Genomic DNA, 24680 nt, shown 5'->3' on the forward strand with positions numbered 1-24680 from the left:
TCAGTTCCTACTGGGTGTGCATTATGCAAAAAAATACAACAGATGCCAGATACAGGAGAATCACCCTATAGGGCACATTGACTCCAGTCAGTCTCATGGACGGGGATTTTCATTAAAAGTACTTACCGATTATGTGAAATCTGATGGCTGCATTTTGGCCAGCATCCATATCAGAGGCCCAAACAGTATAGACAACCTCTGGCTTTTGGTTTTCCAGGACCTCAATGTCATGAACGGGGACAATGAACTCTGGCGCGTGATCATTCTCATCTTCAACAGTGCAGACGATAGTTGTGGTGCTGGACAATGATGGGACGCCCTCATCTCGCACTAGTACTGACATGGAACAGAAAGACAGCACCAATTGTGGCCGTTAACTCATACATGAAATGCATTGCTCTAGTTAGACAGCATCAGACTAAACTTATAGGTAACACTGGGTCAGTAATATTTAAAGATACGTTAATAAAATGTAAAATTTCACTGTGGATCTTTTTGGGGTTTTGGTGTGTGTGTGTTTTTAATATCATTGACCTTTGGTGGGGAGGGGGCAAAGATTCCTTACCTCGAAGGGCAAAAGCATCCTGAACTTCTCTGTCAAATGTGGTAGTTGTCACTACCTCTCCAGTGTCAGGATTGATCTCGAACAACCCAAAGGAAGCCCCTGGCATGATTTCAAACCGAAGCTTGGAATTGATTCCTTAAGGAAAATCAAAAGAAAAACCTAGCAATCATCTCTGTGGAATAAACTTGACTGTATTCCCATTCATTTTCCTTTGAACATGTCAGGCTGTAGATGAGGAAGGTGAGATTCTTAAACAGCTTTCAAATTAAGGTGAAGGAAAATCTCTTTGGCTGTTCTTGCGAAATAAAAGCCCCATGAGCTGAAATGCTTTATTTTCAAAAGTCTTATGAGACTTCCCCATGGTGAATGCTTAGGATTTTTTCCCTCCCATAAACTTTTTCTTATGAGTATACAATTCTACAACGTATTCCTAATTACTCCTTCTAACACCCCCTGATCGTGATTTAATGGCATAATTGTAAGCTTGTGGGGCAAATGACAATTTCTGTGGATCAACCCTCTATTTAAAAGCCTATGCTAAGTTATAAGATTTTGTTTATTTTCAGGAGGCAAAACCACAGAATTGCTTATATATTTATTTTTGCTTTGTTTGTTTTTTCTTTTTTTTTTTTACTTAGTAATCAATGTCCTATCTGGAGTGAGAAATATGATAACACATTATTATGCATTTTAAAAATAATTCTTCCCATATTTTTTGGTGGTTTCAACTGATTGAGTTGCTTCTTTCTCCTCACACTCTTTAATCCTTCAGCACAAATGTGGCCCCATCAGACTTGAGAACCAGGAAGACAAAAATGAATAGAGATGATTTAGTTTAATTTCATCTCCTGGGTAATTCAATTAGAAATCTGCATCTGAAGATATTTATAGGCTAATGACACACACTTACTGAAGGGTGTGTGTGTGTGTGTGCCTGTGTGTGCACACACATCCGCATGGCACATCTCCTCTTAGACAACAATACCTGGGTCTGGTGCCTGCTTCATTATGTCCCCAAGACACCTCTCCTCAATGACACTTTTTACCCTATCCAGTCCAGTTCCAAGAACTGTCACTTTAGTAACCTGGCATATTTCCTCAGGTCCCAAACTTTTTGCCATAGATGTCCAGCAAAACCTCAGTCCAGAACCATGCCAACCATCTCTCTGCCCACCTTGATTATCCAACAGATGGTACAATGGAGAAACAGGCCCCCCAGGCCCCTTCTCATGCCCTTCCTAGGTTTCAATAACCCCAATTTCCTCTCTGTGTTTCCCAGTGCTTCCAGAGTTATTTTTTCTAAGTTACCTTAGTATTCTCTTTCTGGTAATTCAACTGTACAGCACCTGTGTTGTAGCATCTCGTTTCCCTGACTGAAAGTGATTGATAAAGTACTTGGCAAAAGCAGTTCTCGGGTAATAGGGATTCTGGGATTGGTTTGATTCTGTGTTCGGCCTTCCATGCAGTGCTGAGTTCCTTGCTGTGGTAATGGGATTCTAGTAATTTAGCATTTGGGGTGAGGTCACGATTGAATTATCACCTGTGTTCCAAGATGTTGAGAGTGACTGTTAAAGGACTCAAATTTGTTAGAGACCAAGTGGTGCTAACTTTGACTAGATAGTGGCAACAGAAATATGACTCAGGATGATATTCTGAATGTACTAGGAACTTAAAGAATGAAAACTACAAACTGAGGCTTTGAACTTGCAGCTCAAGTCAGCCATAGTTAGAGAACTAGCAAGTTTCTATGGGAGCCCTAAAATGAATCTCCCTGAAGATCAGACCCAAATTGACTGGCAGATGCAACAGGTACCCAGTAAGGGGATGTCTATATTTGTGAACACCCATGAACAGGATCAGATTTCAACACATTGCCGGAAGTCAAATGCAACTCTCAGTCAGAGATAGCTTATAGTTTCAAGAGAATAGCAAGAGTTTTCTGCTTATCTTATATTGTCATAAACCTAGGAAATACATGTGGATTAGCAGAACTATACTCTATGTAGGTGGTAACTTCAATCAGCATGTAACTTCTTGTAGCAATGTTTCATGACCTAAGACTGGGGCATTTAACATTGAAATGCCCAGTGGTCTAGCCTATCTCCAAATCCCTCTGTTAGGACTTTGGTAAAATCAGAGTTGCTAGAATTGGGGTACAAAGTCTGTAACACTGATTTGGTCCCACTTTATATGGATTGTACAGAATCTAAAACTTTGGGTAAATACTGTTGGTTTAAAAAAAAACTGAAGAGCATGTCAACCAGTAACTTTTAATAAAGTGCAGATGAACAGTTGATGGATATTTGGCCTCTGTAGATGACACTGGGGAAATATCACCCCATAAAGAAATTGCCTTAAAAAAATGCACAGCCAACTAGAGTTTCTACTACAGTGAGAAATTGTTATTGCAAAATGGCACATATTAAAATATTTTAACATGTGTGATGGTTTGGATCTAGAAATGTCCCTGGAAATGCTCATGTTTTGAAAGCATAGTTCCCAATACAGCAAAGTTCAGAGGTTGGGCTTTTTTTTTTTTGTTTTGGTACTGGAAATTGAGCCCAGTGTGCTCTACCACTATGCTGCACCCTCAGCCCTTTTTTATTTTTTTTATTTTAAGGTAGTTCTTGTTAAGATGCTAAAGTTGGCCTCAAACTTGTGATCCTCCTGCCTCAGTCTCTCCAAGGTTGCTGGGATTAAAGGTATGTCACCTAGAGGTAGGGCTCTTAGGCAGTGATGAGAGATATAACCTCACCTGTGGGTTAACCCATTTGATGTATTAATGATCTGAATGACAGGTGGGGTATGGTGCTTTGGGGATTATATCTTGTTCCTGGCTCTTCACAACTTCTGTTTCCTGGCTGCCATGAGCTGAGAGCCTGTCCTCTACATGCCCTTCCACCATGATGTTCTGCTCCATTTTGGACCCACAGAAATGAATTTGACTGACCATGGACTGAATCTCTGAAACCATGAGCCTCAAATAAGGTTTTCCGACTGTAAGTTGTTCTTGTCATGTTATTCGGTCACAGCAATGGAAAGTGACTCACACAACATCCTTATCCTTTGATATATGCACAAATAAGTCTCCTTTTAAAGGTTGTACAGAATGATACCTTATAATTTCCTATGAGGTTAAAGACATCAGCCAGGTAGAAGTAATTCTAAGGTTAAGGCAAAGAATCTATTTATTTTCATTAATTCTAAGATACATGTTTTATACATTTTCAATTTCTGAAATTAGATGCATCTTCTGATTAATGGTCCTTGGATTAATGGTCTTTGGATTCAAAGAAATATCATGTCTTTCCCTGTCTATAAATATAGGTTTGAAAGGTGCAGTGGTATATCTGATGTAGGTGAAATCTTCCAGCAGATCAAGATGACCCCAGGCAGAGAATATATTTTTATGGAATAGAGAATAACATCTTATTAACTAATTCTATATTTATGTATGGCAATGTACTGTTAAACTATTTTGTATTCATCACTACTGAGCAATGTGAGCCATCTTCCCTGGTGGGCACGTCTTCATCCAGGGAGTTGGAGGGGCACCATAGGGACAGGACTTCACTCACTAACAATGGAGCTCTTGTTGGGAGCACCAAATGCTGCAGCAGTTTTAATACCTTAGTTAAAATCTGGTAGTTGTTTTTTCCTTTTAATACAAGAAGAAACTCCTGTTAGAATTAGTGTGAGTCATACATCATAAACATTCAGTGCGCAAATCCCTGTGGGTTTTGAATGCCAAACAACACTGTATGCTTACATTTTTTAAAACTGCATTGTAGAATGCTAGAAAACATATGTTAAGCTCGCTGGTTTTAAGTAACGCTATAGTATTTTTTAAAATACATACTATAAAGTAAACCATTCATAAATTCCAATGCAATGCCAGTTATGTTAAAATCTTGACTATGTCATTTCTTATGCATAATCCTCTTTCATTGTTTTAACCCACTAGGTAGAAATTTTAGAACTGTATTGAGAGAAAATATATTCAAAAGCTAATGCACACATAGCAGTATTTACATGTATTTACATAACCACCTTCTTAACCAATCTGGCCTCACTAAAAACACTGAGATTTCCAGTAAATCAAAACCATCTCCAAAACACACAAAGGTACATGAGACTCATGAAGATGTTAATGTTTGTGGTAAATACCCATTTATGCAAAGCAACAAAAATAATAATTGTGCATCTGAGTTTGCAGTCAGCAATCATAATCTCTAGAATAAATGAGCTTTCATTCAATTATAACTAACAGGATGCAGAATATTTATACTAAAAGAAAACAGCACTAACACTAGGCGATTTAACAGTAAAAATTAGAAGAGTATATTTATGGTAGTCATCTTTAGTTAATACATGCAAAATATTGGGAGAAAGTGTTTTCTCCCTTTCAAACATTAAAGGAAAAAAATACTTTCAGTAAAGCCCATTGCAAAAAATATAAAACATGAAAAATAAAGGAAGAGAGAATTTTACATGATTGCTAAATCACATAGCATCAGCAATAGGTTCAATGTGTGTCTATACACTTTCAGGAGTGGCTTCTATGTTATCCAGAGCTCTGCATTGCTGTTTATAACAGAGGAGGCCCTAAGAGAACCTCACAGAACTGAAATTATTGTGAATCACAAAGCTAGTGTATATTCCCCATTGTTGCTAACACTCTAAAAATGATCATTTCTGGCTATGTCCTGAACAGATTCTGAAGCACAGCCTGGGACAACGGTGAGCTTGCTCTAGTACTATATCTTTGGACATAGGAAGGAAAACTCTTTGATCACACTGCCCCGCTCTGGTCAAAGAGAGAAAATTAGGTTAGCCTTTGAAACTGTTCTAGCATCTAACACAAATTCATGTAAAATGTACTTCATTAAAAGATATGGCAAAAGAGCCAAATAGTATGTAATTCAGCTTAAAAGTTGAAGAAAATCTTGGAGTCTTTTGACTTAACAACTTGGCAAGGGGTAATGTATTATTGTTGATACTATTATTTCCATAGAAACATCTTTTACAATTCTTAAAAGAATAGAATAAAATATTATATTGATATATAACGCCCCTTGCTATGTACAAACGCAAATTTAAAAGACTGGCTTATTAAATTACAGATGGAAAAATTGAGAATATGCTGCTAATATGAAACACTGCTCTATACTTTTAATCATTGTTTTGTTTAAAAGAAAAACCAAGTTAGTTATTGAAGTTGCCAAATCTTAAATGCCAAAAGAGTTACAGAGCTATTGAAAAGCAAGTCTCAGAAATTTATAAATTCCTAGCCAGGGCAACTGTTCACTCTGTTCACTGTTATTGTCTTTAGTTGATATTAATAATAATAGTAATGATAGTAGTGATGGGCAATTAACACTGACCATTTATTGTGTCAGTCACTGGTCTAAATTCTATACATGTAATAACTCTTTCACACTCGTAAGAGAGTTGTACAGAATGATACCTTACAAATCTTTTAAAATGTGGTTCTCATAAGAGAACTATAAATTAGACAGCATTTTTAGCCCTATTTTACAATTAGCAGAACAGTGAGGATTAGTGACTTGTTCTCCATTCCACAGCTTAAATGGATGCTAATTCTGGGATTCTCACCTAGGCCATCTGATGCCATCTCTTCCACTCTGCTAAAATATTGAGGAAATAAAAAAATTTATTTCTCTTCTTTACTTGAGCCATCTCTTATGCTGGGAAATGTCATTCTTCCTCTATAATTCTTTTTACTATCAAGATCAAATCAGTATAAATGATAATAAAGTATAAATGATAATAAAGATCCATATAAACAAATGCTATAAAAGGCACAATTATCTTGATGTGTGTGTGGCTATGTGTATTCAAATGAAGGAAGCATTAGAAGTCTGAGACAACTAGCAACTGTTCGTTTTCTTTGAGCATGACTATTTTAAACTAAGTTAATGATAGTTTTTGAGTGCCTTTTTTTTTGTATTAACTACCCAGTTTCTGTATTCTTATATTACCTGAATCTCTGTCCTGAGCTTCAACCCTTGTGACAAATGCCCCTGGACGTTGGTTTTCTTTAACTGAAGCTTCATACAGGTGCTGCATAAATTCTGGTGCATGGTCATTTACATCAAGAACAGTGATTGTCAAGGTCTGTGATGAAGAAAGTGCTGGCATGCCATCATCCAGGGCCAGAAGGGTCAGAATGTGCTGAGTTTTTAGTTCATAATCCAAAGGACGAATTGTAGTTAGTAAGCCTGTTTTGAAAGAGAAAAAAAAAAGCAGTGTGTTATGAATATTCCTTAGGTTGGTTATGTTCATTCTACCCATGTCAAACTTATTTAAATTGATAAACACTCAATTTTCTTTTCTTAATTTTTTAAATATTTATTTTTTAGTTTTCAGTGGACACAACATCTTTAATTTATTTTTACGTGGTGCTGAGGATCAAACCCAGTACCCCATGCATGCCAGGTGAGCGCGCTACCACTTGAGCCACATCCCTAGCCCAACACTCAATTTTCATTGTTAAAGAATGAATATATTAAACCAACTTTAAATTCGTATATTATCCAGAATTAACAGTTCACATTTTTTAGTCAGAAAAATCAATTTATTTATGGGGATGAATGAAAATTCAAAAACCATCTATTGTTTCCCAGAAGGACAACGCGGCATGAATTATGATGTCATTTGCTGGTAAATGGATGGAACCGGAGAACATCATGCTAAGTGAAATAAGCCAGACTCAGAAAGTCAAGGGTTGAATATGTAGAAGATAAAGAGAAGAAAGGAATAAAACACAGAACCTCAAAAAATAGAAGGGAGTAGAGTACAGGAAGGATATTGAGGGGGAGGGAGGAGAGAAGGGAAAGGGAGACACCGGAGAACGAAATCAACCAATGTTCAATGTGCATGTACAGGCATCACAGTGACACCCACTCTTAGGTATGATTATAATACGCCAACTGAAAGACAAATATAGAGAAGTGAGTTCAGTAGAGTAGAGGAAAGGCACCAAGGGGAGGGAGGAGAGGAGAAAAAGGAGAAGTACTAGAAAATTATGTTTTACGCATGTATAAAAAATGCTGCAATGAGTCTCACTGTTATGTATGATTACAATACACTGATTAAAAACATAAAATTATTTGCTTACCCAATATTTCCCTCACTTAAACGATATTTGTGATATTAACAACACATATTTTCATGTCACATGATACTCCATGTTTAAAAGTGATTGCGTTATAAAAATTTGAGTATGACTACATTACTTAAAGATGTTTGATTTTTTTTTTTTTTTGGTACTGGGGATTAAACCCAGGGGCACTTAACCACTAAGCCACATCCCCAGTCCTCTTTTTTTTTTTTAATTTTATTTACAGAAAGGGTCCTGCTGAGTTGCTTAGGGTCTCATTGAGTTGCTGAAGCTGGTTTTGAACTCACAATCCTAAGCCTCAGCCTTCTAAGCCACTGGGATTACAAGCATGTGTCATCATGCCTGGCAAGATGTTTGAATTTTGTTAAAGAGTTCTGGCTTCTTTACACTTAATCTGAGTTAACTGTCTTATTATTTTTTTTACAATAAAGAGCAAGGGTGCTATAACATGGCTTTATCATATTGCCATTGAAGCACATAATCCATATGAGTAAAGTGCTTTACAAAGCTAGTCATTGTAAGATTCCAATTGTCACATTTTTCTTTTAGAACTGCTGATTTCTTCTCTCATCCTTTAAGAACTTTTCTTCAAATAATTCAAAGGTTTATGAAATCAAACTTTATAAAGATAGTTTCTCAATAATTACTCATCACGTCATATCTCACAGCCATTAAAGCCATTTCTCTATAAGAAACATAAATCTTGTGAGAGGAAAAAATTTCACCTCATATGGATGCATTTGGCTATTACCATTTTAAGTCTTTGAAAAATATCTCAACTGAAACAGCAATTGCAATTGCTCAAAAACCACCACACTGAGATACAATTCTAATTTTATTCATTCTCTTTAACAATCTGAAATAGACCTTCCTTGGTCATGTTGGAAAACATTTTAAGTATCATTGAAATAGGTCCTTGGAGAGCCCCAGCCTGTGTCTGGACTATCTCCCTGTCAGTTGGGCATTTAGGTGGTGTCTATGCATGCCTCTGAATGGAACCATATGCACAGGATTTAATAAATATTTTGATGAAAATTTCCAACAGAATAGAGCTAGACTACAATCATGACTTCCAAATCCTGCACATTCAGTTCCATTCCAAATAATGCTCTTATTAGCAGTTGCGCCAAATGGTGTACATCTGAGATTTTTTCCTGAGGCTTATATAGAAATTTTTTTTAGAGAATAAGATAGAAGTCTATTAATTTTTCAATTTCCCCTGAAAATCAAGGAGAAGGAAATTCATTTCCAAATTCAGAACACTACTCTTTGTACATATATACTCTTTCATCAAGTCACATCAAAACTTAGAGTAGTTGTTATGTGGCAACAAACAATTGAAGTCACAGTGAGAGACATTTTCACAAAGTATTTGACAGTGATCTTCTAAACACAAAAGGGTACAATATATGTGAAAAGCAACACCCTTAATGTCCACATGAATTCAACCATTAAAACATGTATATATTATTTTCAATTATTTGCAAATATTTGTTTACATAATATAAAGATAAGTTTCTGTGTCTAAGTCTTTAAAGAGTGGTATTGATTTGTCATGTTCTTGCCTTGATTTACTTTTAGCTTCATCTCTTACTGCAAGGTCCCATGATGGAGGCAAAGAAGTTTGCTATTGTATATTCAGCCTATGAGATGTGAGCTAGCTGTAGTGTACCTACTATTAACAAACAGGCAAATTAAAGTTAGAATATTTTTATGTTTCTGTGAAAAGTGTTACTGAAATTTTGATAGAGATTGCACTGATCTGTAGATCACTTTGGATAATTTGACTGTTTGAACCATATTGAGTCTTCTACTCCATGAACATGGGATATCTTTCCATTTGGTTGTGCCTTCTTTAACTCTTTCATCAGTGTTTTGTAAATTTTGGTATAGCAGTTGCTCACCTCCTTAGTTAAGTTTAGCCCTAAGTATTTTTACTCCTTTTGGTGCTATATTAAGGGAGCCATTTTCCTAATTTCAAGTAGCTTCTTATTAGTGTATAGAAATGCAATTGATTCTGTATGTAGATTTTATATTGTGTAACCTTACTGAAATTGTTTATTATAAGAGTTTTTTTGTTTGTTTGTTTTTTGTAAAATCACCATGGTTTTCTATTTAAAAGATTGTGTGTTCTGCAAACAAGGATACTTTTATTTCTTTCTTTCTGATTTGGATGCATTTTTACTTCTCTTTCAATTAAAGTTTCTTATTACCTATTTACATTTATCCTTTTAATATTCCTTTCTTTTAAAATAATAGTTCTCAAGATATATATGCTTTAAAAATGTTTGAGTTGTTACACTTTTTAACTTATATATGATAAGTGCAGAGGTAGTACTTTAAGCTGTAAACATTTCTAGATTTCTCAAAAAAGAAAAAAAAAAAAAGAAAAGAAAATTATCACACAACATGGAACCCCCGCTTCTGGATGTTTATCCAGAAGAACTGGAGTCAAATGGAATACTATTTAGCCTTCAAAAAAGAAGGAATTTCTGTTAATATGTGATAACATGGATAGACTTTGAGGATATTATGCTAAGTAAAATAAGCCAATGACAGAAATATAAGTATGTCATTATTCTGCTCATAGGAGGTATTTTGAAATAGTCAAATTCATAGAATCAAAGAGTGCAATGGGGATTGTCCAACTGGATGGAGGGAGAAATCATAGTTTTGGTTAAATGAGATGAATCAGCTGTAGAAATCTGTTGCATAACATGATACCCAAGGTCAAAGATCAGGTATTATACAAACAAAACTTTGTTAAGAAAGTAGGTCTCATGTTAAGTTTTCTTACCACAATAAATTTAAATAGAAAATGTTTAAAGTGACACACAGGACACTGTACCTGATGACTCATCCAGCACGAAGGTCATGTGGTCATTTCCTGAGAGGATGCTGTATGTTACTTCTCCATTCCTTCCTTCATCTGGATCTTGAGCACTCACGTGGTGCACCACGGAGCCCACCGCAGCATCCTCTCTGACATAGGCGATGGGGAAAGTCGTGAAAGTAGGCCTGTGGTCATTTGCATCCAAAATCACCACTTTTGCTACCAGTGATCTCAGTCGCCGGTCTGTCACGTTCACAGCCTGATCGGAGGCGGTTACTGTCAGAGTGACAGCTGGGGTACTCTCTCTGTCCAGCGGGGAGGCGGTGACTAGCATGCCAGATGAGGGGTGGATGAGAAATGGATTCATTCCAGGATGGTGGGATTCAATGAAGTATTGTATCCTACTGTTCAAAAAGCTGCCATCGCCATCTTTGGCATGGAATTCGTACACCAGAGTTCCTACCGGCACATTCTCTTCTACACTTATCACAATGAACTCATCCTGGAAAGATGGAGAATGGTCGTTCTGATCTTCCACATCAATACTGAGGAAGACGGTGCTGTTCGGGGGAGGATGTTTGCCTCGATCTTCAGCAATCACCCTGAAAAGGTAATGAGATGTCATTTCATAATCAAGTGCCTTAGAAAGGTACAAGTCTCCCGTTGAGCTGTCGATTTCAAAGTGACTATCCTTGTCATTGGCAGCAATGATAAAGTGTAGCTTTCCATTGTGATGCTGTTGAAGGTGATCGGGTGACTTTATCAAGCTCATTATTTTTGCCGGCTTTAAGTTTTCTGGTATAACCAAATGTCTGATGTTCTGAGAAATGATAACTCTCCCTTTGTAGAGTGGTATCACCTGGAGCAAGAATTAAAAAAAAAAAAAAGAGCTGTGAGTTTGGAGTATTTTTAAGCAATTAATAAAATAGTAACATAATATTAAATACTAATACATGTTACAATATTAGTTTGGAAACTAATTCCTACTTGTGCAATATATACATGTTACTTGGTCAGAAAACATGCCTCATAAGATTAAAAATTGCATAATATTTAGGATATAGGAAATGACATGATTTTCCACTTTTTGTGATGTGTGAAATGGTAGTTTTGTGAGGCCATGTTGGGGTTAAGCTGAAATATAACCTTGTGGTTCTTCAAAGGAAATGTGGGACAGCTGGTTCTCCAAATTACTGTAAATCCTAGAGATCAATTTATCCATAATGACATCTTTGTACATGTAAATGGCATGTATCTTTGTCTGAAATTTAAAAAATAATTGAGGTATAGCTATGTAGATTTTTCTCCAAATCTTTATTTCTTGAATCCATAAAGAATATAATCTGAAAACAGAATTGTTGGGGAAATATATTCTTGATTATATACATATATTTATATTAATATGACTGATTATCATGTGCATCAACAAAGAACTCTACCTATGCAGTCATTCGGTCTTAACTTTGGTTGGAGGGCTTTTCTTATCTGAAGACTTCATAGAACTTGTTTGATTTAAGTAAAGCCTTTTTAAGGCTTTTAAAATCCATATTTTTTAATCCATATTTTTATGGATCTTAAGCAACTGTTCTAAGCTTTAAAGATTGCAAAACTCTAAGTGATTTGTGACATGGCCCTTGTTTACATACAAATTTCTCCTAACAATTTACCAGGTCCTTCCCATCAGGATATAATAAAAGAAAAGACATAACATAAACAAAGCAACCTAAATGCCCACGGAGTGATGAATGCCTTGTCAAGAACTGCCCCAAACTAATTCTAAAAGTTATATGGATTTAAATCAATTCCTAGGGATAACAAAGAAATAAATATATGTGCAAAGTGATCTTAAAATAGTATTCATGTATTGAATGTATTTTCACTCTCTATACTTGTATACAAATCAAACAAAACCTTCAGAATATTCTTTCACATTTTATGGTGACAACATTACCTGAATATTAACAATTGCCTCTCCGTGAAGGGCAGGTACTCCCTGGTCACTGGCGATAACCGTCATCCTGTAGGAAGGTCGATAATCATGTGAAAGCATCGTGGTGGTTCTTATTTCACCATTGTTGGCATCGATCTTAAAGTGATCAGAATAATTTTCTACATACGCACACACACACACAAATTAAGAAACAAATGTTAATTGACCAGGCAGAAAACCAATTAATCCAATGTATCTATGATCTTTTGGAATATGTATTTGCCTTAAGTTCCATGACAGCTTGAACATCTTGGAGGTGACAGACTCAAACCTTACACAATGTATCGAAATGTCATATGCTACCACATTAATAAGCACATCTTTTATGTTTTCATGTATCTGTTCAAATAAATTTAAATTAAACAAGACAAGAAGACCATGAACTGTAAATATAATACATTTTAAAAAAATGTTCAAGCATATTAAACAAGTACATAAAATGACATAATCAGCTTTCTTGTGCTCTCACCACCTAGCTTCGATAATTATCAATTCATGGACAATCTTAATTCATCTATTCCTAGTTTTTATATTTCCCATCCCCCATTGCTTTCTGAACAAGAAGGAAATCATAACATTTCCAGAAATCATATCATTTCTTCTATATACACTTCAACATGCATCTCTAACAGATAATGAATGCTTTTAAATAATTATAGTACCATGAAATACTTTTAAAAATAACAGTGATCCTTTAACATCATCAAATATCCAGGAAGTTTTCAGATTTCTGATAGTCCCATAAATATCTTTTGGTTGGATTCTTCAAATTAGCATCAAAATAAAGTTTGTAGAGTTCATATTTCTTGAAGTCATTCATTCCTGCCGTATATCTCTCTATTTCATCCTTGCAATTCATCTGGTGAAGAAGCTGAATCATGTCTCTTGAAGTTTCTCATGGTTTAAATTGGGTTGTTGCATTGCTGACAGGTGGCTTCATATCTTCCTCTGGTTGTCGAATTGGAAGGGGGATCTGGAAAACTGATGGGACTCATGTGGATTTCTCAGCCAGACAACAGCACAAACAGTGCTTCCCTCCAAAGGCACCTGCTTGGCTGCCTTTTGGTTTTGTTGTTGACCTTGTTGATTCACAGCCTAGATCTATGGACTCATAAGGACTGCAAAACATACAACATTAACGTGCTGTATGCTCATTTATGAGCCAGAATATTTCAATAAAAGAAATTGCCTTTCATCTATTTTTTTGATAAACCAGAGGAACCGTTTATTACAGGAAAGACAAGATAAATGCTTGATACTAAACTTTTAACTATCTTTGAAATAATGGGTGGGTTTACTAATATCCTCCAATGTACCAACTATAAGTACAGTTCTACGTTTTTTTTTTTTTTTTTACAAATTATTAAGCATGACATTAAACAAATGTCCTTCAACATATTGTCATTATTATCATTAATGGTGCTCATATGGTTGAACACTGGGATCATCTTAAATATGATTCCTGGACCACTTGGATGGAATTCCAATGATCTTCATAAACTCCTTGTAAGGGGTAGAGCAAAAACCAAAATGGTGCAGACTCTTTCTGTAGATTTCTTGTGTAACATCTATAATCAGTCATTTCTCTAACGACTTCTGGTTCCTTTTGGTGGAAAATGGTTTGGGGAGACCATATTCTGGACATTAGGGATGTTCATTATTTTGGGGTTGATCATCACTTCTAGGCCTTTTCAGTGGACAGAGAACAGACACACTTATGCACAAAAATATATCATAAATTCATATAGATGTTTATAATTCAGATTGATACCACAGGGTCTTGAGTTAAATAGCAGATTTTATTCTTTAATTAAACCCGAATACTCCAAAAAATGGAAAAAAAAAACAAAGCCTCAGACAAAGCCCGAGTGGCTAAAGTCTTCCATTCTTTGTTTAAACAATTGCCGAGTCACTAGTATTGAATGATACCAAATCAAACATATAAAGTCAAATAAAAAAGAACTCCTGCCTTTAAGAAACTCAGATATTGAGCAAGAAGTTATGTAACATTTATTAGTTGTGATTTCTGTGATATAATACACTCACTTTAGTCTCACCAGAATACTGTGGCGTGTTCTCAGGAATATGATTCAAATCTCTGTTCCCATTTCACTAATTTTTGTCTTGTTTTTCTATTATATTTTGTAGTTGCCTCTATTTTGTAATGAGATAAAGTTACTGCATTTTTACATTGCTGCATCCTAAAAGTTATTTTGGAAACCAGGCTGATCAATTCTCAACATTTCCTCAAGATTTTAAATGAAATGACCAAGTATAAAGAAATCAGTGGGCCTATATATACCTCCAGATCTTGTTCCTCTCTTCCTTATCCATAGAAAGCCACTTTACCTAACTGAAGTGAAGGTTTATGTATCTATTCCATACATTCATAAATATGCATAACATGGTTTTGCTTGTTTTTAAATGATGGTATTACAGCAGGATTATAGCCCAACGTAAGGATGTGTGCATGTGTGTTTCTCTTCACCCCTGTGGCTTTTCATAGGTGGACCATGTTCTCTTTCCCTGCTCAGAATAAAACAGGAAAAAATATAATACAAAGATCTTACTGGTCTTACTGATCTAATAACCAGAGGAAGATCTTTGAATGCATGCTTGAAAAGCCACTTTCCTTCCTGGGACCAGATTAGAATAAATTACAAGACTAGAAAGAGAAAGCTGAGCAGTAATTAATGGGGAGACAAAAAATTAAGAATAAAATTTAAAAGGAGAAAGAATAACTGTCTTTAAATATAGTTCTTCTAATCCCACTATTATGTAAAATTATAATGTACCAATTTTGCAAAAAGGAAAATTAAGTGAAAAATATTAGATAGATCTGCTTCAGTAGGCTCATTATCTCTGCAAAATCACTATTCCAAAACACTGTTTAAGTATACCGAAAAAGTTGGAAAGACCTTCTGAAATGTTTACAGGTAGAGAAATCAGGATGTGGGCATAGGAACATGAAAGGAGAACTTGCCCAGGATCCAGGAGGTGATGAGAGGAACAAGTGGAACTCCCCCAGAAAGAGGTGACACAATGATCTGAGAACCACTGTTATAGAGTAAGATACTTTTTTTTATCTTCTGTAACCTGCCTTTTTTACATAAAATTCAAGGTTTTTCTGGGATCATGTATGCACAGCTCCATACACTCAATTTCATTGTAGAGTACTTTACCATATTATGTAAGCAATTCAAGCAATGCTTCAATAAATATTCTGCTACAGGTCTTGTCCTGCACATATCTGAGTTTCTCTGAGGTATACAGCAGAAATGAAACTTCAAGGGCTCACTGTGAGCACACCTCCAATTCTATCAGATATCATCCACTCTTCTTCAAAGTAGTTATGCCAACAAGGTTGAGCGTGTTTTAACATGTTTTTGATGATTCAGGCTCCTTTTTAAAATTTGAATGTAGCTTTATTGATCTGTTTCTTTGTAAATTTTTGCTTTTCTTGTTTAAAAATCATTCTTTGCCCTCAGTGCTAATATCAAATCAATCTCTCATATTTTCTTCTGTAAGATTTCAAGGATTTTCCTACTTAAACCACCTCATCTTTGATAGATTGAGAGGTAGATATATAATTTTATTTTGCTGATAGTATATCTTTTCATACAAGTCTCCATTTATGTGGGATGAGTTCTCTATTCTTTCCCACTGCTCTATTTGTTAATAAAATAATCAATACAATATTGTCTTAATTACAGGATTTTTTTTTGTACTGGGGATTGAACTCAGGGGTAATTAACCACTAAGCCACATCCCCAGCACTTTTTATATTTTATTTACAGACAGGGTCTCACTAAGTTGCTCAGGGCCTCACTAAGTTACAGAGGCTGGCTTTAAACTCGTGATCCTCCTGCCTCACCCAGCCTTCTTCTGAGCCACTGGGATTTAATCACAGAGGGTAAATATCCTAGTTGTTCTTTTGACATTGTGTTAGTTATTCAGTGATTTTTGCTCTTCCGCGTGACTTCCAGAATCAGTTTGTCAAATTCCACCAAAATTCAGTGAGGTTTCAATTGGAAATATACCAAATTTATATATTTAAATAATTTTCATCTTTTGGATATAGAGACTTCCTAAGTATGAACATGACACAGTTTTTAATTTCATTGGTTGGCTATTTATTTCATTTGCCTTTTTCATTTATCTTCATTAATATTTTGTAACTTTCTTCATACAGGTCTTATACATGTTTTATTGGAATTTTCCCTATGCCTCTTAATAGGCACAGATCCTGATTTGGGGAGTTCTGAAGCTTATATAATTTAAGGGGTCCTCCTAGAGAAAAATATATAAATTGCCTACCATCCCCCTTTCCTGGAGATGGTCACATAGTCAAGGACCTTGAAACTTAAGCTTCATTAGCTTTGCAATGAATCTGCTCTCACTCTATGGTTCTTTATGGATTCACTACAAAGAATGAGATCTTTGAAAAACTGCCTAATTTAAAAAGTGCTAGTGAGTTTTGTACGTGGCTCTGGGAAAAATATACTACCCTATTAATTCCAATACTTTGCCTATAGTAGTACATCTTGGGTTTTCCATGAAGACAGTCAAATTATCTGCAAGCAATGGCAATATTGTCTCTTGTTTTATTGTCTGTGTCAAACAAGACAAAGCACCAAATGTCTTTTAAAATGGTCTAAGATACAATGCAAACTAAACCTAATCACCAGAAAAAAATCTGAGGCCTGCAAATTTTAAGACATAAAAGCAAAACTGTTGCAATGAAGTTCCCACATACACAACACATATATGGTAATAATTTATGGTACAGTACCAGTAGGTATAATTTACACTGATGTTAAGAGCAGTCCCTCTTCATATAGATTCATAGATGTTTGGCACTTGTAACACACTAACTACCATTTATTATTTACTAGCTACTACTTGCCTTCTGGTAATAGTTAATTTGTACTTTGGATTAGTACAAATTACTCATTTAAGGTGGATGGTTTCTATTTAGGACATAGAAAAGTTTTCACTAAACTCATAAGATTATTTTTTTAAATGAAGTGATTCTTGGCAATAGCAAATAAATTTTGTTTTTAATTTTGTTATACTTAACTTTAACTAGAGAATTCTGAATAATTAAAACAGGATGCCGCTTCCTAGAAGGAGATAGAGAGCTTATAAATGACAGAGGAAATTCTGAAAACCATTCAGACTTAATATTAGTAAGTTTTACCTGCAGAGATTGAATATAGAACTTCTGCATTACTTCCTTCATCAAGATCCTTTGCAAAAACAGTTGTGACCAACATATTTACTGGTTGACCTTCCAAAACCTGTCATAAAAACACATGGCTTACAAAAAAGACAGCAACATTTTAAAAAGAAGCATCAGTTGGCCTTTAAATGAAAGGACACATTATACTATTATGCCTTTTTAAAAACTGTTTTAAAATCCATGTACTATCCAAATGTCTACCATAAGAAAAGTTACATGGGTGGAAGTCCATGAAAAGGATCCACCTTACAAATTTAAATCTTTTACACAGTTTGAACAAATTATCAGGGGCATTTGAACTAATTCTGCAAATAAATAAATAAATAAATATGATGGAAATCAAATGAACAAAACAGTTATCTATTTTGGATGTTTTTAAAGAATTTTAGCATCTCATTCTTACCTTCTCAGGTCATTGTTTAAAAGGTAGTTGTTATAGTTCAAAATATGCTTAAGATAAATATGGCCCTTTATTTCAGGAAACATACCTCACACAGGAAACATATCTTCTTAATAGGAATTTTTCTGGAATATTGAAATGCACATGTGGAGTTCAACTCTCCAATTAAGCACAGAATATTTTAATGATAGAATTGCAAATTATATAATTACCTGATACTGTTTGGCTTTGGGATAATTTTTCTTTAAATATGGTTTCAGAAGATTAGTTTAAAGTTATTAAATTTTCAATAGCTTTTTTCAGTTGCTCAGTGTGTATATTTGAGCCCAGTTTGTCCAATTTGACTATTTTAGAGCAGTAGCTCTCAAACTTTTTATTCGTACAATGCATCCATTAAAAATAATTACAGCCGGGTGTGGTGGCACATGCCTGTAATCCCAGCAACTTGGGAAGCTAAGGTAAGAGGATTTAAAGTTTAAGTCCAACCTCAGAAATTTAGCAAGACCTTAAGCAACTTAGTGAGACCCTGTCTCAAAAAAATAAAAAGTAAAATAGAAAAATTAAAAATACATCAGTGGTAAAGCACTCCTGTGTTAAATCCCTAGTACCAAAAAAAAAAAAAAAGAAAAAAATTACAAGTATACAAATACCTCCAAGATATATTCACTTACTATGTACATGAATTAATATGCTAATTATACTGTACACATTGGAAAAGATGCAAAAACATACAAATGTACATGATATAAATGTAATTAGAAGTTTAAAATGACCATTTTAGAATTTTAGATTGTTCCATGCTCTCAACTTCCCATCTTAGTGATGTGCATCATTTGCTCATAAGGATTTCAAAAAGATGCAAGCAAACTAGTGGTTAAATAATCCATGTGTGAGCATTACTGGAACCGAGGTAATCATATCTGTATGCAAAGGGCAGGAATACATTCCTCCTTATACAACAACTGGAGGTGATTCCAAAGAGCATAAATATCTATTCTCTTTTTTCTAAATGCCCTTTTTTAAGAAAAAAAAAAAAACCACATATTTACAATTTCTATCTAGAAATCTATGCAATGCCCCACCAAGGCCAGTTTGATAAATTCACATGAATTACCACAAGATGGTGCTCAAAACAAATGACTAAAAAATCCACGGCAAGGCTACTTCACAAACCTTGATGTGAAGTTCCTTTCCAGGGAGACACTGTGGGAAAAATGGCCTGTTGTCATTGATGTCGGTAACTGTGATATAAACCACCATGGTGGCATTTCGTGGTGGGGAGCCGTGGTCCGTCACCAGCACAGTCATTTGATGGTGCATCTGATGCTCACGATCCAATGCCAACCAGCCGATCAATTCTCCTGAAGAATACAGGGCAGAGCAAAGGACAAGGACACTAGTGTCACAGACCATACCCAAAATAATCCAGAGAAGGAAAATCAAAAATGAAGCTTTGAGCAGAAGTACAACTCCCAAGACCACATACTTAGTTTGGCTCATGCTACTGTTGGAAGAATTTCCTGAAGCAGCTCCCGAAAATGCTACTTTCTTGGTCACTCTTTGTATTTCAAATTATCTGCCATCAACCCTTTGAACTAAGAAACTATGAATTCACACAAAAAAAAAATGATTGGAAAATTTAAAACAACTGCTTATTGCCAATGTCTGGCTGGACACAAATGCCGCAGTCTGGCTGGGCACAAAATCACGAGCCACCACACAGCTTGTAGATTCAAACAGCAACTCTTTATTCCCGAACTCACACCAGCCGTATACAAACACGTTCTGGGGAAATCCACGTTCTCTGCCCAAATCCACGTTCTCTGCCCAAATTCACCTCCACTGGGCTTCAGTCTCCCAAAATATACTACGAATCCCGTGAGAACTCAAGGGGAACTCAGGCAGCAGGATACGCCCTATTCCCAGCAGGAATAATCTTAAACCTTAAACCTGGAACCTAAACTGGGAACGCCCTAAACCCGATTATGTTAAACGAGGAACACCCTAATCCGCCCTGGTCCTTGAGCAAGGTCAACTACATTCAATGTCACTGCAAAATGTCAGCAACATGGGGTACGCTGGCAAGGAAATTGTCATACCTACTTGGCTAATGGCTCCCAGCAGCTTATTACAGGCTGCCACACAGAACAATGGAAAGCATGTGAGCTATGATATAAGTTCTGGCTTTGGGTCCAAGGTTCCCCACCTAACATGGTCTCTGAGCCTACCTCCTGGGGCTGCTCTCTGAAACAAACGCAATTGTTTCATAAGAAAAAGCATTTCATAAGCTGTGAATTATCACACTCTCGGCAGTTGTTATCATTACTTTAAAATGATGGCAAACATTTTCCTGAAAATCATATTCTTTAGGCAATGGTTTTTCATTCATGTATACAAGTATTTATTTTTTTCCCACAAAGCATATGTGTAGCAATGGGTAGTGACTTCCCAAAGAGCAATTAATGCTTTATAAGCCTTATTTTATATATTTTTGCCTACAACTATGCTATATTTCGTAAACTCCTACATGGTTTAGCCATGGAGACTGAGGCACAAAATTGTAACTGCCTCTTCATATTGCCAAGGGCCTTTGGAAGCCAAGTTCTCTCCAATAGCCCATCTCCTGCTGTGGAGCTCAGCAAAGCACTAGTTTTCTAAGGTCTTTCAAGAAATCTACTTGTGAGAAAGTAAACATGAAGCAACTATCAACCAACATTCTCATTGCTAAGATATTCTCCTCTTATTTCAAATTAAATTCCATTGTATTAAAAAAGCTGAAACAAGGATAAAATTCATATTTGGATAAGTCTCTGGATTGGTGAGCTAAAATGCAGAGTTTACTGCTACTATTTACTTTATAAACTATTTAAAGAGTGTTTACCATAAATGTAATTTTAATAAAAAATCACATCATCACTGTATTTTAAAGTTCCAATTTGTAATTCTTTGAAAAACCCCAAATCCTGAATGACAAACAGATTTTTTATTTTATGAACCAACTCTGATGGACATATATCAGCTATTTAGAGGTCTATTAGCAAGACCCTAAGCAACTTAGTGAGATCCTCTCTCAAAAAATAGGTAAAAGGACTTTGAGCCACAGCCTGGGGCTGGCACTGGTGATGCCAAGTCAGGGTTCAATGGGAACTGGCATCCACGTCAGTAAGAAGACTGCTCAGCATACCAGGATGAGGAGACATGGTGGCCTGCCCGCTCTGAAGGATGCCCTCCAGCCCTGCCTTGCCACACTGTCCCTGGCAAATGAGAACAGCTTATCAGGACATTGGATTTCAATCCCCTTCATGTACTTCATCTCTTTGACAACCTCAGAGCACGACGTGACACATGTTAGGAATTATCTCCTCTATCCATGGCAACGGCACTGAGCTCTGATATGAACAAAATCATGACGGAACACTAGGTCTTCTGAATCTGGGTACTGAATAATTATAGAAGAAAGAAAATCATGGGGTAACCTGCTGTAGTTTGCATATTTTTTTTAAAAAAATTACCAAGTGAAACAGAAGATCTGGAAACGAACAGACATATGGAATGAAGCGGCAGCAGGACTCTCCCACACATCTGTGCAGCCCATGCCCTCCAGAAGGCACACCAGTTTACAAAGTGACTGGGAGTTGAAATCCAGTCTGCACCCTTCCTAGAAGCCACTTGTGCTGATGAGAGGCTCCACCTACAGAAGGAAGAAGCATCTTCTCCCATTTCACACATGGGGAATGAAGAACAAAGTCTAGAAGCTAACTAGAACTGAATTCAAATCCTGTCCCACTAAAGGGTAGGGGCAATATTAGCCAGGATGTGACCTATTTCAAGCCTTCTGCTATTGGTGGCTTCCTCTAACCTCTGACTAGCTCTTTGACCTTCCCACAGCTATCTCATTCTCAGTTTTCCCAGCTCTGTATTTGCAGAATAAACACATCTTGTTGCAGAGATTAAAGTACTTGTAAATTCATACAGCATAAATTTTTAAATATAATGTTTTATATTTAATTTTTAAATTAAGACTTCAAAAAAATAATTATGCCACTGTAATTATTCCCCCTTTCCCCCCCGGTTCCCTTAACAAAATGAGAATGGGGACATGCGTGCATCCCTGGGGTGATTTTAAAATCTCAGCTAATGGATTACTTTCTAGCTTTGTGTTGGTGACATTTATATTTTACAATGTATGCCGGAGTGATTAAAAAAAAATCTGCAATTAAAAAAAAAACTGGTTGGCAAAGAAAACAAACCTTTCCCAGGATTTATTTAATCCAATTCTGACTATACCTCTCATTCAGTGTAAGAAGCTTATATAGTCATGCACCCCTTAATGACGGGGATATGTTCTAAGAAATGTGTCCCTAGCTGATTTCTTTACTGTGCAAACATCAGAAATGTGCTTACAGAAGCATAGATGATAGACACTATATGGCATAGCCTATTGCTCCAAGGCTACAAACTTGTGGAACATATGACCCTATTGAATATTGCAGGCGACTGTAACAGAATAGTCAGAATCTGTGCATCTAAATATATTTAAACATAGAAAAAGTACAGTACAAGTTATAGGCAATAGGAATTTTTCAGTTCCATTATAATTTTATGGGACAACTGTTATCTATGCAGCTCCCTGTTGACCAAAGTGTCATTATATGGCATATGATGGTATTGGCAATATATGAGCAGAACCAAGAGAAGGATGAATCATTAGAGGTGAAATTCTTTTCGGTTTTAACTTCATTTTAAAGTTACACAATACTATAATCAGATACTTCATCTACTAAAAAACTCATTTTATCTGAATGTTCATACTAATGCTATAACTAAAAAACATTTTTTTTCTCAATCCTAACTTTAAAGAAGTAACTGGAAGCTACAAAATGCTACCTGTATTAGGATTTATCCTGAAGAATTTTCCATCAGACAAAAGAAAATAGGATAGCTGTCCATTCTTTCCAGAGTCTGGGTCAATGGCTGTAATTTTGCCTATTACCCCTGGGGGAATAGGGTTCTCTTCAACTTTCAAAAACAACACATCACGCGAGAAGGTCGGGGAATTGTCGTTTTCATCCAGGACATGAACAATGACTGAAGCGCTCACATTTTGCAACGATCTGTCCTCCGGGATCCCGGCGAACACTCTAAAACGGTATGTTCGTGTGGATTCGTAGTCGAGCTGTCGCCGCAGATACATCCAACCCGTGTAGGGGTGGACTCCGAACGCAGCAGCGTCTACACTGGCCTCCAGTGAGTACATCGTCTGCGAGGTTGTGTGCTGGGGGTGCGCCTGTATTCGCAGTATTTGTGTCGTCAGCGAGAGAGATTCACTGACTTCCACTTGATAAACCAAGTTTTCAAAAGTCAAGGCTGGGTTTTGTTCTGGTTTCTCAATGACTATCGTCAGCATCAACAGGGAGGCCCGGGGAGGGGCGCCATGGTCCTCTGCCACGAGGGTCAGGGTGTGTTTCTGCAGGACCTCCGCTCCCAGGCTCCCACGGAGGTACACCACCCCCAGCCCTCGGTCGATGGTGAAGATGCCTGGGTTCTGGCTGGCAATGCTGTATCGGATGAGCCCGTTCAGCCCGCTGTCTTTGTCTTCTGCACGTGCAACGTACACGGCCGTGCCAGCCGGGGTGGTCTGCGATATCCTGATCTCATCAGAGGCTGTGAGGAACTCGGGGTGGTTGTCATTGACGTCCACTATGGTGATGTTGACTTCCGTGCTGCTGCAGACCGGGGAGCTGCCAAGCTGCGCCTGGACCGTGAGGACAGCCACGGGCTGCGTTTCGTGATCTAAAGGCTTCTGGGTGCGAAGAGTGCCCAGCCAAGGGTGAATGGAGAACTTTCCGTCCAGGTTGCCAGAGGAAATCCTGTAGAAGATTGGTTCTGAGGAATCTGAAAAGGGAGGATATGCAATCATTATATGCCACAGGAATGCAGGTGCTGGAAATGCTGAAATATTAACATATGCTGCATAGACCCTGAGCACTGTGGAATGTCTGTCTGCTTTCTTCCTCTACTTCTCAAGCATGTTGAAAAGGGGGTGCATAGATTAAGGGTTTTTTGTTTTGTTTTGTTTTGTTTTGTGAGCAAAGCAGACATCCAGAGAACAAAGAGCAAGCTGCAGGCTTTACTATCTTTCTTCATCTTTTTGCATTAGGTAAAAAGAAAAGATATTCAGAAAATAATTTGCATACCATCTTCTCTATATTTAAGGAAGCCAAGTTAAGTTTCTGTTGATGTTTCTGTATGATGTCTTCCCAGGCCTGGGCCATAACCCCCACAGAAGATGGAGGAGAAGGAGAGAAGAAAGGAAAGGAAGGGACCAGGAGGAAGGCAAGCTTTTTGGAGACATAATTCCCTTTTAGGATTTCATTCTGTCTGTGTAAAATGGAGTTATGAAAGAATATTTGCTCACATGGTATTTGGACTACCAAAATTTCAAAAATATTCAAATACACAGCAAAAAGGCAATGTTTAAAGGAAACACATCTAAGTTGAAATAC

At 36.6% G+C, this 24680-nt stretch overlaps 1 protein-coding gene across 2 annotated transcripts in view; it reads right to left on the minus strand.

Moving 5' to 3' along the window:
* Positions 1 to 24680, minus strand: part of Dchs2 (dachsous cadherin-related 2) — a 261750-nt gene that overhangs the window by 68554 nt on the left and 168516 nt on the right. Inside the window, exons 5-12 of one of the 2 annotated variants that reach the window (XM_015484405.2) lie at positions 23062 to 24069; positions 19348 to 19535; positions 17733 to 17832; positions 12494 to 12651; positions 10558 to 11401; positions 6568 to 6807; positions 566 to 700; positions 127 to 336 (exon numbers count right to left, since the gene is read on the minus strand). In XM_015484405.2, the coding sequence (XP_015339891.1) occupies positions 127 to 336; positions 566 to 700; positions 6568 to 6807; positions 10558 to 11401; positions 12494 to 12651; positions 17733 to 17832; positions 19348 to 19535; positions 23062 to 24069 (2883 nt within the window). The remainder of the gene's footprint in view (positions 1 to 126; positions 337 to 565; positions 701 to 6567; positions 6808 to 10557; positions 11402 to 12493; positions 12652 to 17732; positions 17833 to 19347; positions 19536 to 23061; positions 24070 to 24680) is intronic. The other variant, XM_048813546.1, reaches the window with a different exon arrangement.

This window comes from Marmota marmota, unplaced genomic scaffold (assembly GCF_001458135.2).
Source record: "Marmota marmota marmota unplaced genomic scaffold, marMar, whole genome shotgun sequence".
Classification (NCBI taxonomy): domain Eukaryota; kingdom Metazoa; phylum Chordata; class Mammalia; order Rodentia; family Sciuridae; genus Marmota; species Marmota marmota.